General features: G+C 36.9%; 2 protein-coding genes and 1 long non-coding RNA gene across 3 annotated transcripts; 2 read left to right on the top strand and 1 right to left on the bottom strand.

The window, feature by feature from the left end:
- Positions 1–386: 386 nt before the first annotated feature.
- LOC103981088 (probable arabinosyltransferase ARAD1) lies at positions 387–5,207 on the top strand. Its single transcript, XM_009397689.3, has 2 exons — positions 387–1,965; positions 4,353–5,207. Exons 1-2 carry the CDS (start codon positions 1,051–1,053, stop codon positions 4,863–4,865), a joined length of 1,428 nt encoding a protein of 475 aa, XP_009395964.2. The 5' UTR covers positions 387–1,050; the 3' UTR covers positions 4,866–5,207.
- A 667-nt stretch (positions 5,208–5,874) lies between these two features.
- LOC135634675 (uncharacterized) lies at positions 5,875–8,959 on the bottom strand. The gene is made up of 2 exons (XR_010495422.1): positions 7,941–8,959; positions 5,875–6,171 (listed from the first exon to the last, which is right to left on the bottom strand). It is a non-coding gene; the product is annotated as an uncharacterized LOC135634675 (long non-coding RNA).
- Positions 8,960–9,197: 238 nt separating this feature from the next.
- LOC135634674 (uncharacterized) lies at positions 9,198–13,899 on the top strand. The gene is made up of 5 exons (XM_065145149.1): positions 9,198–9,499; positions 9,745–9,938; positions 11,715–12,036; positions 12,510–12,605; positions 13,379–13,899. The coding sequence occupies exons 1-5, from the start codon at positions 9,401–9,403 to the stop codon at positions 13,412–13,414; spliced, it is 747 nt and encodes a 248-aa protein (XP_065001221.1). The 5' UTR covers positions 9,198–9,400; the 3' UTR covers positions 13,415–13,899.
- Positions 13,900–14,970: the final 1,071 nt, after the last annotated feature.

Consider the following 14,970-nt stretch of genomic DNA (forward strand, 5'->3'; position numbering starts at 1 on the left):
TAACGGACTGCCCGTGTGGAAAGCAATGTTCTTGGACTCGATTGCACCTCAAGATGCGTGCTCGTTTGTAAAAATCATGATCCGCACGAAATTTGATGGTTAGAAAGCTCATCCTCTGAAATATCAAGTTATTGTTTATATTATGTAATAATAAAACAATAAAAAAGGTTAACTTTTTCCCTTTGAGATTAAACAAACAAAAGACTATAAAATCTACTTATTATTATTAGCTAAAATGTGGTTGTAATAATATTAGCAACTACTAATCCACATATAAAAATCCCTCTCTTCGTCTGAAATTAATATGTAAACTATGAAATGGTCAATATAAATAATATCGTTTATAGTCTCCTCGGTTTATTACAGTCTCTGATGGCCGTCGGGCATTGACCGAAGATCCAGAGAGAGAGAGAGAGAGAGAGAGAGAGAGAGAGAGAGATCCCGCGGTGCGAAGACAAGCTTCAGAGCTCGACCCCGATGGTTCTTTCTCCCTTGCCTCACTCGGTTCAGTGGATCTAAGATAAATATTTCAGCTCCCTTTGCCTAAGATTTGGTTCTTTCGGACTGGACTTGATCTTTTTAGGTTTCTTTGGCTCGAGTTCGATCATCAAAATGTGGCCTTCGTGCTCATCTATGATTGAGAAGTGGTTCTGGGTCGGGCGCGTACGGTGACCTTTTAGTTTGGACCGAGGTTCTCGGAGAGCATTTGGATAATTGTTCATGTTCTCTAGATTTTTCTCCCCCAGTACTTGGTTCTTTTTGTTTGAATAGTTGTCCGGGTACATTTAGTCGTCGGCCTGTTTCCTTGTTGAGGAATGTCTACATTTGGGAATCAAATCCCGGAACCTTTTTGTTTGACCGGCTGATCTTTATCCTTAGCTTCATGTTCTTTGAGTTCGTCGAGGAATTGCGGTTGTTACCATAAAGAAGGAATTCCATTCGGTATATTTTTGTATTTTTATTAGTCTTGGCCGCTGTTCTTTGTTCCTGAGTTGATAAAGCTGGATGCTTTGCTGATAAATTAGGCATCTTTTCGGAGGTTTGTGCTGAATGGCCAACAGAAACATACAACAATATGGGCATGTGTGCCGGAAACCCTTCTTTTTTAGTCTCTCCTTTGCAATAATCCTGGTCCTGCCCTACCTCTTCTTCTGGGATTATGCTGGAAAACCAGTAGTCAACCATGTATTGCCAAAAGAAAAGATCTTTTCCGTGATTGAGAACCGAGGTATCCCTGCAAGAGACCATGATGCTGAACCTTCGTCGTTCAGGGAGCCGTCTTTCTTGGATCAATTTGGAGCAACAGATGAAGAGCCCGAGCGATGTCATCCAAGCAAAGCGCTTTTGAAGGTTTTCATGTATGATTTGCCTCCTGAGTTCCACTTTGGTCTTTTGGGTTGGGATGGTGATGGCAAGAGTGTGTGGCCTGATATACAGACCAAAATCCCAAAGTATCCTGGTGGATTGAATCTTCAACATAGTCTTGAGTACTGGCTGACTTTGGATCTCTTGTCTTCAAGATTTCCCAACCGGAGTGGCCCATGCAGTGCGGCGAGGGTTGAGGATTCCCGAGAAGCTGATGTTGTGTTTGTGCCTTTCTTTTCATCGTTGAGCTACAATCGGCATTCAAAGGTCAAGCCACCTCAAACAGTTAGTATAAACAAGTTGTTGCAGCAGAAGTTGGTGCAGTTTTTAACAGCTCAACAGGAATGGAAAAGATCAGGGGGGAGAGACCATATCATAATGGCACACCATCCAAATAGCATGTTAGATGCTCGGTCGAAATTGTGGCCTGGCATGTTTGTTCTTGCAGATTTTGGCCGGTATGCTCCCCACGTAGCTAATGTGGAGAAAGATGTAATTGCTCCCTACAGGCATCTGATCAAGACATTCGTTAATGACTCATCTGGCTTTGATGAACGCCCTACATTATTGTACTTTCAAGGAGCTATCTACAGGAAAGATGTAAGTGCTTTGCCATAGACATCACTTGATGGTATCTTTTTTTTTTTTACCTAGCATATTGAACTTCATCAGAAGTATTTGATTTTGCACATCAAGTGGTGGCATATCTTTTGATTTGCCAAGTGACTTATTCGAGACAGAAATCTTTTATAATCTTTATTCTCTCAAATGGCCTCTTTTGATTGCGATTGAGCATGAGTAGTGGTTTGCCATTCAGCACACCCAAGTTTTTGTGAATTAGCAGACAATTTCTTGAAGAGCCAATTCACTATCCTAAGTCCAGATGATAGGTGAAATAATGTGTATTTACATGAATCTACATGCACCAAGGAACAGAGAATAAGAGAAATAACTTTCAACAGCTAGATCACTTTCCTAAGTTTGTTAGATAGGGGTGCCCCTGGTTTTTTCTTGTAATTGCATGCTTGTTTCCAAAGAAATTCCTTCATTTGATGCACTATTATTATCAAAAGAACACACTGGCTGTATCTTTTTGTGCCTATGGTGAGGTCAAGCATTATGAGCTCAATCGAGCAATTTTAGGTTACCATTAAGGAGGGTAAACCTTTTTGTAGATGGATATCCTTGCAAGGTACCTTATCAAGGCCTAATACAGCCTGTTTCTGCCACCCAACAGCACTCGCTATATGTAATATCCATGGAGCATCCACTTGAAACCTAGGTAGGAAATATTACCTGACAAAATTGGTTTTTTACTTGAACATGTAAGAGCATGCTTTTAAATATTATTTGTGGTATATAAGCAATTTACCTGAGGATACTCCTCTTAGTCTCATACACAACCACTATAACACATTGTAATGTGTGGTTGGAACAGGAGGAACAGATCAGTAAAGTCTATCATATTGCTTTAATATTTTAAAGCACCTATTAACTTTTCATGTTATGCATGAAATACATTTTCTACTGCAGTGATCTATATTCTAGTTTTCATTTAAAAACCAATCTAAAGTGCTTTTTTTTTTCTTTCATGTTTAAGGGCACATTAAGTTCCTTGTAACACTCCTGGAAAAATTAACTGCATCCTCAAAAATGTATTTTGTCTTATATCAACAAGCCGCAAACCAACTTGGTAGAATTCCACATTTATATCCTTAAAATATGCCATCATGGTTATGGGTAGCACAGTTCAGCAAGCCCAAAATATTGCTGAAGATGTTGGTAGTTGTTTGGTGTTTGGAGATCTAAATATTCTATAAAATTGCCATAGCGGCATGACTAATTCATAGAATTGGAGTAGAGGTCACTCCAGTGAGGAAAATTTTATAGAGAGTATGGAAGAAGAGTTGCAAAACAAATGAAGGATTTCTGTTGGTTGGACATTGTTATTCACAGGGGAACACCTTAATGGTTGATTACTTATATCAGAACAAAAAAAGAAGTTTGTGATATATCTTATTGGTTTTATTTAGGTCAATGTGAACCAAGTGCATGACTGTGAATTTACATGCAGCAGTGGCTTTACTGAGGAATACAATCCAGCTAACTGGACAAGCTTCAAGATTGAAAATTATTGCTATAATTTTCTCGCTTTGCACCGTTATTCTGTGATAATGAAGGTATATGTACCAATGATGATTAAGATCCATAAATAGGCAGTATAACTAGGAGGAGGATCCAAATTCAAAGTGTGATAAATTTTCATGTGTTTGTCTGTCACTTATACCTACAGATGTGGTCAACTTCTGCTTGAATTTACTTGAGTTGTTTTTCAATCATTAGGTTTTGCATTGCCCAATAACACAGAATATGAATATTGAAACAATACCTGTTATCATGATAAGTTTCAGCTGATCTAATTTCTGAATGGTGAATTTACCATTCAATAAGCTATTGTATTGTATATTGTGTATTCCTAACAATTATAGTCACAGATTTTCTTGCTTATTTAGAAAAAGAAAATCCTCTCTTTGGAATGAAAATTAATGCATGATTGGCAGTTTAGCATAAGACAAATCCTGTCAGTACATTATTAAAATTTCCAATTCAAGTCCTCTCAGAATATGTAAAGTATATTCCTGAAATCTAGTCTGTGGGTGATAGTTTCTATAAAAGCATGCTTAAATTCATTTTTCTTATGTTTCCCGTTCTCTGCCAGAGCTGGCTACACTAAATTTTTTCATGGTTGTTCAAAAAAGATGATGCTAAATTATTGATTTGTTTGTCATTATGGTTCTCCGCTTCTTGTTCTAGTTGCCATTAGAACATTTTAAACATTAAATTTGCAGGCATCTTGAATATACCTTGAGAAATGGAACCCTATTATATGATATTCTAGATATAGTGCTTCATATGAAACTGATTGCTTTTGTCTGCTTTAGTTCACAAAAAAAGGCTCAGTATCCGTTTTCGTGCTTGGTGTGCAGGGAGGATCGATCCGACAAGAGTTATTTTATCTTCTAAGGGATGAAAAAGATGTACATTTTTCATTTGGTAGTGTCGTTGCTAATGGGATAAACGAGGCCAGTCGAGGGATGCATTCTGCAAAATTCTGTCTAAATATTGCTGGGGACACGCCATCTTCCAACCGACTATTTGATGCCATAGCTAGCCACTGTGTCCCAGTCATCATCAGTGATGATATCGAGCTCCCATATGAAGATGTACTCGACTATTCCAAGTTTTGCATCTTTGTGCGCACATCTGATGCTATCAGAGAGGGTTTTCTAATAAAATTAATCAGAGGAGTAAATCGAGAGGACTGGACCCGGATGTGGCAAAGGTTGAAGGAGGTCGAAGGCTTCTTTGAATTTCAGTACCCATCTAAGAAAAATGATGCCGTTCAGATGATATGGCAGGCAGTGGCAAGAAAAGTTCCAGCAATTCGGCTCAAAGTACACAGATCAAGGCGATTCTCTCAGTTCAATACACAAAGATAGGATGAGAAACATGTTGTTTAGGACATGATCACCGAGTACAGTAATAGTCTTCACATTATTTTTCATCCCACTCAACAGAGATGGCAACATTATATTTTTCAGATCTTGGAACTTTTGTGTAGTGAGAGGATAAACTGTTGTATTCTAAGAACAGATGTCTGAGAACAGTAGGACATTAACAGGTGGGATCATTGTAGTTGCTCACTTATTAGGAGAGGAACACTGTTAATATCTCTCAAATTTCATCCTGTTGTGATCTTGTTGTAACAGCTACAATATGGCCACATTGGTCGGAAACCAAATAATGTGGATTTTATCATCTCCATGATGTTAAATGGCTGCTATATGTGAAATATATGTGGCACCATGTAGCTGATGACTCTTTCTACTACTTCACATTTAGCAGAATGTTTATTTTTTGTGATATAAATGAATATAGTATACTGCTGAGTTCTCTCCAAAAATCTTTATTCATCAAAGATCAATGAAGCAGAGACTTTTGTGCACCACTTTTTTCCAACTGTTCTACTCAATTAGATCAGTACAATGTATTATTTCCCCCTTTTTCCTAAACTTGGCATAACATAGGAAAGTTTACTATATTTCATCAACCATATATTGATCACTTTATATTACTAACATATGAAAATCTATTATTAGGTTTAGAATCATTGTAGTAGCTACATTGACTTGGAAATGCATGTGATGCATATAGCAAACAGCATTGTGATCATTGCAAGTGATTCATACAATAGAGAACTCATCTTACTAGTTTGAGGAAAAAATGTCCATATAAAATTGGTTTGAGGAAAAAATAAAATAAAAGTGATGAGGCCTCGGAGACTTTATTACAATTTGTAGCTATATTGCTGGAATTATCTTATTGTTGCACAATGGAATATATCTTGCTTCACCATGTTGCCAAAATGCAATTTACCTACCAAATGTCTCATCAATGTTTGACCAAAAACAAAACAAACCAACAGTCAGATTGTTCAAAGGGAGCAAGGCAAGGAAACAATTGAACTTTCAGAACATAAATTAGACCTCTTACATTGGAACAAACATCCAAATGTCTTATCATCACATACCAAGATAACATTCTCTTTTGAGGCTAAAGGACAATAAAAAAGAATCATTTATAGTACATATTCTTTTCTAAAAGTTTGATCCAACTACAAGAGAAAACACATGCAGCAACACTGTTGAGTCCCAGAATCTTCCTCTTTGCTGAAAAGGAACTTGTGCTTCATGTTGAGTCTGATTTCCATTGGGTGACCTTCTATATCTGTCAATTTAAGCCCATCTGTGTGCATAAAATGTAGCATTAACATTAGCTATTAATGTAGTTCTCCAAAAGGAAATACACACTTTCACAACATTTCATATTTTATTCAATTAATTGACTAGAGGTTAGAGTAAAATTATCACTCATATATAGATATGTTCTTGTGACCCAAAAGCGCAGGCAATGATATAAAGTACTTCTTGGCGATATGACTAATAGTTCAATAGCTAAGGGAAAATGGTTGCCCTTTATCTTTCAGGAAGCAAAGATCGGTAGCAACAAGAGAAATTATACAAGCCCAGGCCTGTTGCAAGATATGAAAATTGCAAAATGTATACCAATTATCCATGCTTTTGCACCTCTGGGCCAATGATCTCCATTTTCCTTAAAGGAAGGGGAAAAAGCACCTATATCTTTCTCAAAAATCTTTGTAGAACAAAATTTATTGAAATATGCCCAGGAACACAATGATCAACCTCATAATGGTACAAAGCCTTCCACATGAGAGTACAAGGAAACCTCTTCTTGAACTATCCTTTGAAATTCCTCCTAAACCCACAAGCATCACCCTTAAGTCTCTTTAGTAATTTCTCATTGTTTATGGTAGAGGTGTTCAAATCAATTCAAATCGGACCATTAAGGGCCAAACCAAATCGAACCATTTTTTTGGTTCGATTCAGTTAAAGATAGTTCAAACAGGAACCGATTTGGATCTACCTAGCCGAATTGATTCAAAACCAGTTAATCCAATTCGGTGAACCATTTAACCAATTTATAACTTCAAGTAATTTAAAAAGTATATCTTTCAATTGAACCGAAATCAAAATCTTGATCTAATTGAGATAATATTTATGAAATTGAGCCCACATTATTTGTAAAATTAGGCATTTGAGCCGGTTTAATTAATCGATTTGAACCAATTATTGGCTTAGGGCAGTGAACTCAGCCAGATTGATATATTTTAAATTAAAATCAATTCAGTTCGGTTTGAACCAGTTAAGCAAACCAAAGAAGGGTATCACGAACCAAAACCTTTTTAGCCTTCAACACCGAATCATTGGTGAACCGATTCAAACCGAACCAATTTTAAATTGATTCAATTCCGGTTTGATTCGATTTTTCGATTCAATTTGAACACCCTCAGTTCATGGTGCCTATCAGACCAACTGCTTTCTCACTCTTATATTTTTCTCACCATGCTTTTGCTGACTAGTTAGAAGACAAATATCCTAATAATTGCTCCATCAATGTCATGCTATGGTGTTACAATAGAAGTAATACTTCATTTTTTTTAATTTAAGAAATATAGTTGAAAAGAAAGTGCTGAGATATTTTTAAAAAAAGCTCAACAGCTTATCACAATATAATCCCCTAAATATTAAGATGGATTCAGCCAAACTCCTACTTAACGAGAAACACTTTTCAGTCCACCTGTTCAATCATAAGTCAAACAAGTTGCCTGGTCATATACAAGACCCTCCCTGAGTATCTCAGCTATCAGAAACCAAGACAATGAAGAATTCCTTCACTTAAACCATCTCTTTGAATGAGTCTCCAACTTCTCATTATTCAAAATCATGAAAGGTCTGTTTCCACTCAAGCAATCCCATCTTGCTAGTAACCATAAAATACAGTCATTCCAACAACATTCCGCACATCATATATAGACTCTTGGTGTAATATATTTTGTTGAACAGAACCACAGTAATCTTTACAATAAAATGGACCAAGTGCATCAAGAAAAAAAAAAAATGAAACACACTACAGTAGGAAGTTGAAAAACACACCTGAAAAACACCTTACTCGAGTATATTGCACCTTCTCTTCCAAAACAGCCTGCTTTGATCAACTAGTGCAAAATAATAATATAAACCAAAAATAAAAAGAAAAGAGCAATCTTTAACTCATAAGCTCGAGCTCTAAAACAACCTCCTATCTCTGGCGACCGAACAATCAAATCTTACTTGGTGCTCGAAACTTACAATATGAAATTCCATTCTGAAATAAAACAATGTTCTTCTGTTGTTGCTATAACCAAGTTAAATTATTCAAATTATAAGCTTAATAAACAGAAAGGAATCCCAAGAAATTTAATAGCATAACAAATCCAAAATAGCATGCCAAAGAAAACATCTCACAAAATATAAGTACAAATCAAGAGCAACATAAAAGAAAATTTTACCGCAATCAACAGTGTCACTGTCTGGCAGTCAAAAAGTCTACATCAATAAAAAAACACAAAGTAAAATCTTGAAAAATCGGGTTTTGAATCAATCCATGAAACAACAAGAGAGAGGCAGGAAAAGAGGAGCAGAAAACCGGAGGTGACTTGGGTTGGGCGAAACCCGCGAGGACGTCATCGCACGACCTTCTTCTTCCTCCCGAGGGAGAAGAGAGGTAAAAATGTGCTCCGACCGCAGGCAGTCGCCATCGCGGTGGCGCCGTCACCTCTCCCCACACGCGAGCGGCACACAGACGAAAGAGGAGAGGACGCAAGACCGCCGCGGACGAGCCCGCATGGGAGGCAACGGCCTCGATGGTCGAGCTCGCCCCGCGGCCGCCGCGGCGGAGGGAGGACAAGACGGCCGCCACCAGCTCGGTTAAGATCGAGTCCTTGCTTGGGTTCCCCGAATCACTTTGCAGCGGCTCTGTAAAGGGCAAGTTTGGAGAAGATGGACGGTGGTGATTTGTTTTGACAAAATTACATATATAACCCCTCATAGTTAATGTTTCTATGTTTCGATTAATTTAAACTCTATCATTGACTTATTTCATACTATAATTGATATTAATAATTCTATTAAACTTACTTAATATTCTATTAAGCTTAGATTTCGATGGAGCGGTCGATTACGTGACACGTGAGCTCGAATCTAATTTGAAGTCAAATTGGAGAATGATCGACTCGATCAATCCCGGCTCGGTTAACCGCGCTCGAATGAGAGAGGACTGCGCACGCACGGCCAGCTCGACCCCAACGCCGTTCGTCGCCCGTTCACGTAATGGATCGGAGACGATCGTTGTATTCGACGCCCAAAATAGGAACACCAAATTGCCGATCTTTCTCGATTCCCATAGGAGAGAGAACCAGAAAGAATATTAAAGGAAGTGAATCCCCTTCTTGGCCGGCATTCAATTTGTTACCCCACTGGCTGCTTTTTTGGGATTTGATTTGGTTCTTCAGCGGACGGCCGGAAAGGGATCGGGCGATTGCTTGTTTGTTTGTGTTCCGTGATATTTTTGTATCATGCCCTTGTGTTCGACGTCGCTCCGATTGCGGATTCAGTCGTGGCTTCGCGACTACGATCGTCTTCAGTCCGTCGCCGTCATCCTCATCTACATCCAAGTAAGCAACTCCGTCTCCTCCGGCAAATTCCAATTCATGTCGCTAGGGTTTCTTTCTTGCAAACTTTTTAGGATTTCGTTCGTTTTTCCAAATATTTTCTATTGTAGGTTTTAGGTTAAGATAAGAGGTTATTTGTAGTTTTGATTTTGATTAGGTTTTGAATTAAGCAACCGTTTTGTCTTTGCAATGAAGCTGGAAGGGATGGAAGGCATTTTATATTCATGTGTTTGTTGTCGTGGTTTTAGATTGGGTGTGCTCTGATCGGATCGCTCGGGGCATTGTACAATGGGGTGTTGCTGATCAACCTGGTGGTGGCGCTTTTTGCACTAGTGGCGATCGAGAGCAGCAGTCAGAGCCTCGGGAGGACCTATGCAGTACTTCTATTCTTCGCTATTGTGCTCGACATCGCGTGGTTCATACTTTTCTCGCGCACGATATGGTGAGAGTCATAGACATCTATTAATAAAGCATGGGTGTAGATATTAATGGTAGGTCCAAGGTAGATGAGTTAAATTATATGTTACTTGTTGAGTGCAAGGAAGATATCTCAGCTTATCTCTCGGATGCTAGTTTATGACACATATTCAAAAGTATCGAGAAGGATTTGGCTCCTTTAGAGGCTAATTGTTGCAGCAAAGTATTAATTTCCTGTTAAAAACAAAGTCACCAAAAACTCAAGATGAAGTAATTCTAAAAATTAGCTGTCAACATGATTTAATAATGCATAGAGCATATAAAAGCTACTAGAGATTCTGAAACGACAACAAGCTTATTTGGTATACCCACCAAGGAGATCAACTTTGGACATGGGAATGATCCAAATCATGTACTGAATATGGATATCACAGAATTATATTGGTGATATGACTTGCCTAGCAATATATGGCATATGACTACCAACTCGAACACCCTTTTTTATCCATCTACTTTTGATCTGTGATCAGACTTTACAATGTCTTTCTCCTTCCAAATTTGAATTTCAATGAGAGAGAGCAAGTGGAAATCTTATCCATATTTTGCTTCAAAATCCTCTCTTTCAAAGGATATACATTGCTTCTAATATTCCCACTTTTTGATGTCGGGAGTCTCCTACAAGTTGGGATGTGATTGGTTTTTAGTTAATTAGACAGTATTCTGTGGACACAGATTGTGATCTTTAAATTTTATTTAATTCCAAAGCAGTTCATTATTAGCACCAGTAGAAGCTTCTTCCAAAAGCATGATGTTTGATCCTGCTATTGTTCTTCTGGCAAGCTCATGTACACCATATGATTTGCTTGAATGAGATAACATTTCTTTATCAGTATCCCGTTGTACAGCTAGAAGCCTAACTTCCATCTTTTTTATATCTAATTGATGGATTCTTCAAATTGCTTGTCATATTAGATTATTAGTCTCCAGTACATGTCAGATACGATATTTCTAGGATTGTTTCTGTATACTTCAAGGAATTATCCAATTAGTTTATCAAAATATCAGATAATTTCATGATACTCAGGATGTACTTTTTGCGAGAGCTTTATCTATTTAAATATTGATATATGACTATAGAAAAGGATGCATGGTTAAATAATTTTTACATGTTATTTGTAATAAGGATCAATGTGTAATAAAATTAAAAGACTGATATAACTTTATTTATTATAATTACTTGCTTTATTTTTCTATATTCTCAACATACTATGTTTCTAATTATAATTCATGATGAATAAGGGATGCTGGTTCATTATTTATTATTTATCATGAATAGTGATATATAACTATCTATTCTAAGTATGAATACCTGTCAAACATTGTCACACATTACACCCATAATTTGTTCTTTTCCCCAAGTTTTCTCTTATCCATATATCAGTATCATATCATATCAGTATTTTGTATATGTATCCATGTTTCATTTCTCATATTTTTCTCCTTGGAGACAGGACTTTGCTTGCTAGTAATCCTTCTCATTATATTTGTTTGATATATATGAATATACCATGTCGGTCTCATCACAGGCTTGATACATCTCAAATGCATCATTTGGGATATGAAGTAACCTCAATCTCTATCAGTATATCCGAAATTTGAATGCCTTAAATGCTGCATGTTAAGACATTTTAATGTTACATGCAAAGTCACACCAAAACTTTGTTTGTTCATTTTCAGTATTTGTTTTATACAATATCCTTTCATGTTGATTCTTTTCTTGGTGTAATATATATCATTACAGGAACGTCACTCCTGATCAGAAGTATGGGCAACTTTTTGTCTTCTCACTCAGACTTGCTTTGTTGATGGAAATTGTTGGCTTTTCAGTGAGGTTTTTGTCCACATTCTTATGGATTCAGATATATCGATTGGGGGTTTCAACTGTGGACAATCCTATCAACCATGCAGATTACAGTGTCAGAAATAGTTTTGTGAACCCTTCAACACATGATGTAGCTAGGCAGAACTCCAATTCTGATGAGATTTTGGGAGGTGCCATCTATGATCCAACGTATTACTCCTCCCTTTTTGAGGATGCTCAAGATAAACGATGCATGCCTGAGGTATGCTCAACGATTATACATAAGTTTGCTGCAAAAGTCAATGCTTCTGCATGTTCCAGTTTCATATATTCCTTGCAACTTTAAGCTGCTTGTTGATGGTGTTGCATGGACAGACACAATTAATCCTGACATTTATATGGTAATCTGATTCAGTAAGGGGTCAAGAGGGAAATACAAGGGACTTGTAGGAGAATAATAACTAAAATAATAATATGCTAAAATTAGCAGCTTAAATTGCTGGTGTAGGCCTGTGTTTTTGCCAAAGTAGTGTGTTCTATTAGTTTTTTTTTCCATGTTACAGAAAGGAACTATTCTGAGTATATGTTGATATCAACATGAGATCCCTTTGTGCTTTTTCTATTGGAAGTTATCCATAAGTCCATAAATTCAAGTTATATTGTAAAAATTCTTACTCCATGCCTGTCATGTCTTTATAAGATAGATTGCATTTAATATCTAATTTCTGCTGGCAGGGTGACAAACAGATTGTTCATGATGGTCTCTCTTCTCCAGTAATTGAAGCTCCAAAACTTAAATCATGCATTGGTAGATCTTTTCATGGTATAGATGTAAGTCCTTTTTTTAGCAGTTTTTATTTGTACAGTTCTTGAGCAATTTATCTTTCCATGTTTCTAAATTGCAATCAGTGCATGAGAATATTATCAAATTGTTTGATACCTGACTTGGGGTTTTCATGTAGACCATCCAGACCTTGAACATTTTATAGACAACATTGTTTTGTTCAGGCCCGGGACTAGATCATAAACTGAAGCCAAAAGTGAAGTTGTATATTAAGTTAGCAGAATTGATGTTCGTCTTCATTCTCTTCTTTTAGAGGGTTAAATAATTTCGTCAGCTAGCGTTCTTGTGGACCAGCTACTGTGCTACTCGTGTCTGGAATTTGATTATGTATCTTAGTGTGTCATTTCTTTGGTTCACTGAAGACTTCTCATACGAATATTTGATTTAGTGAATTTGGGGTAAAGTTAGTGGTGCTTTGTTAGGCTCCAAGTTTGAATTTGAATCGAGTGGCAAGCTGAAGTGATCGATGGTCAGTTGATGTCACCAAAATGTGTTGGATTTGACACTTAATTATTTGTTTTTGGATGATTCTGTTCTGAGCCCCTTAAAAAAATAGTAGTTTGGTGGACTGGAATTTGTAATTCTTTGATTACTAAATTCTGGATTACATTTTGGTAAACATGCTAAGGTCCATCCACCGGAGAAGGAAAAGAAATCCGATACCAACAGTAACTTATCTTTTTCTCTGATATAAAAATTGTTGCTCTCTCCTTTTCTTATGTTGTGTTAATCTAATTTCGGCTAAATTATTCTTCTGCAGATCGATAGTGCTCTTAGAAAGCCCCTAGTGCAGTGATTTGTATTCTATTCTTAGTGGATCACATTTTGGCATCTGTGCCTTGTTTAACTGATCGGTTCATAGTTGCCCGGATTTTGGCATGATGATTATTCCGCAGAAGATGCTGGTCTAATATCCCCTTGGGCCCTTCAATGGAGTTGCCGCTGGTCCTTTCACCTTGGAATCCTTATGTGGACATTGGTGAAGCTCAGTTGACATCATCAGCACTAAACTCGACAAGAACACTGTACCCAGATACACATACTGATCTATCACATCTGGCAGCAATAGATCACTGGAAACATGGAGGTGCCATCGGTCCAACTTTTATGTTGAGTATGATTGTGTAAGCAGTTGTTGGACCAACTTTTTTGTGTTTTTCGCCAATCAATGATGAGCATCTAAATGCTGGTGTTGCATGTAATTCGAGGTTTTGAATCATCTTGGAGCATGATATAAGAGCTCTCGACATCTCTTAGTTGCTATACATCATTATTTCTTTCTTTTGACTGGTTTCTTGCAGCCATATGTGAAACAGAATACTTGATCTTTATGCATGTCAGCAATTCAAAAATATTTTTTCTTGATTTTATTATTGATGTATGCATAGGTGACCTTAGTAGGGGTGCATAGGGTTCGATTCGAATCGAAATTGACAGTTCTGAACCGAAAGGAATTATATAGTTTTGTTTCGATTCCTAGAAATTAGAATTGAAATTGAGACCGATGTTTTCTAACTTACTGAATATGAAAATAAAAGAGTAAAACATAAACAAGTTCCATGGTTAGTTCTTCAAATTTACAGATTAATGATTTGAGTTTAAATCATGAGAGAATAATTTATTTTTTCAATCAAAATTGATGGATCAAATGGCAATTAGAATTAGAATTGGTGTGTGATTATGGAACTGTGATAACCTTCAGACCCAAGACAGATTATCTTGATGGTATAATTAGTTTTACTAAATATAAAAAAATTAATAGTAAAATATAAATAAGTTGCATGGTGTTTGAATCTTGATGGAATAATTTATAAATATATTTTTTTTATCAATCAATAGATTTTGTTTTACTTGTTAGATCCCATAATTGCTAGTCTCGTAACTGTTAGAACTCTATGAGGTGGTGCGAGAAGAGACACAACTCATCATCGTTTCTCGGTTGCTATATGTTGTGTGTTGTGGATGAGATCACAAGTTGATGAAAAGATGCAGAAAACTCTGAATGTGATGCCTTGGTGGAACAAGTGGCCCAAAGTTGTTTGTATCCTTCTTTGGAGAACTAAGAATGAGTGATCTTGTCAGAGAAGAACTCAAATTCAGCTCAATATTTAAGGTTTATACTTCAGCCATTGACTAAAATGAAAATGTTTTATCAAATCACAAATCTAGATAGTAAAAGGAGACCTTTTATTCTCTATTTGTGCACATAAATATCATTTGTTTTATTGATGCCTTCACAGATCAAACTACAAAGCTTAATTCTGAAATGTAGGATCCTCCTCACTGCTTTTATGGTATGTGGAAAGCAGCATCAGCATCATTGTCTCTGATGCCATGGAGGTCTTGCCCCAC

This window comes from Musa acuminata, chromosome BXJ3-4, assembly GCF_036884655.1.
Source record: "Musa acuminata AAA Group cultivar baxijiao chromosome BXJ3-4, Cavendish_Baxijiao_AAA, whole genome shotgun sequence".
NCBI lineage: Eukaryota > Viridiplantae > Streptophyta > Magnoliopsida > Zingiberales > Musaceae > Musa > Musa acuminata.

Excerpts from the sequence above, each read along its gene's own strand:
- LOC135634674 (XM_065145149.1), top strand. The coding sequence starts at position 9,401 with ATGCCCTTGTGTTCGACGTCGCTCCGATTGCGGATTCAGTCGTGGCTT. Across the intron at positions 9,939-11,714 it reads CTTTTCTCGCGCACGATATG|GAACGTCACTCCTGATCAGA; the intron begins GTGAGAGTCATA and ends ATATCATTACAG. Across the intron at positions 12,606-13,378 it reads GATCTTTTCATGGTATAGAT|ATCGATAGTGCTCTTAGAAA; the intron begins GTAAGTCCTTTT and ends ATTCTTCTGCAG.
- LOC103981088 (XM_009397689.3), top strand. The coding sequence starts at position 1,051 with ATGGCCAACAGAAACATACAACAATATGGGCATGTGTGCCGGAAACCC. Across the intron at positions 1,966-4,352 it reads GAGCTATCTACAGGAAAGAT|GGAGGATCGATCCGACAAGA; the intron begins GTAAGTGCTTTG and ends CTTGGTGTGCAG.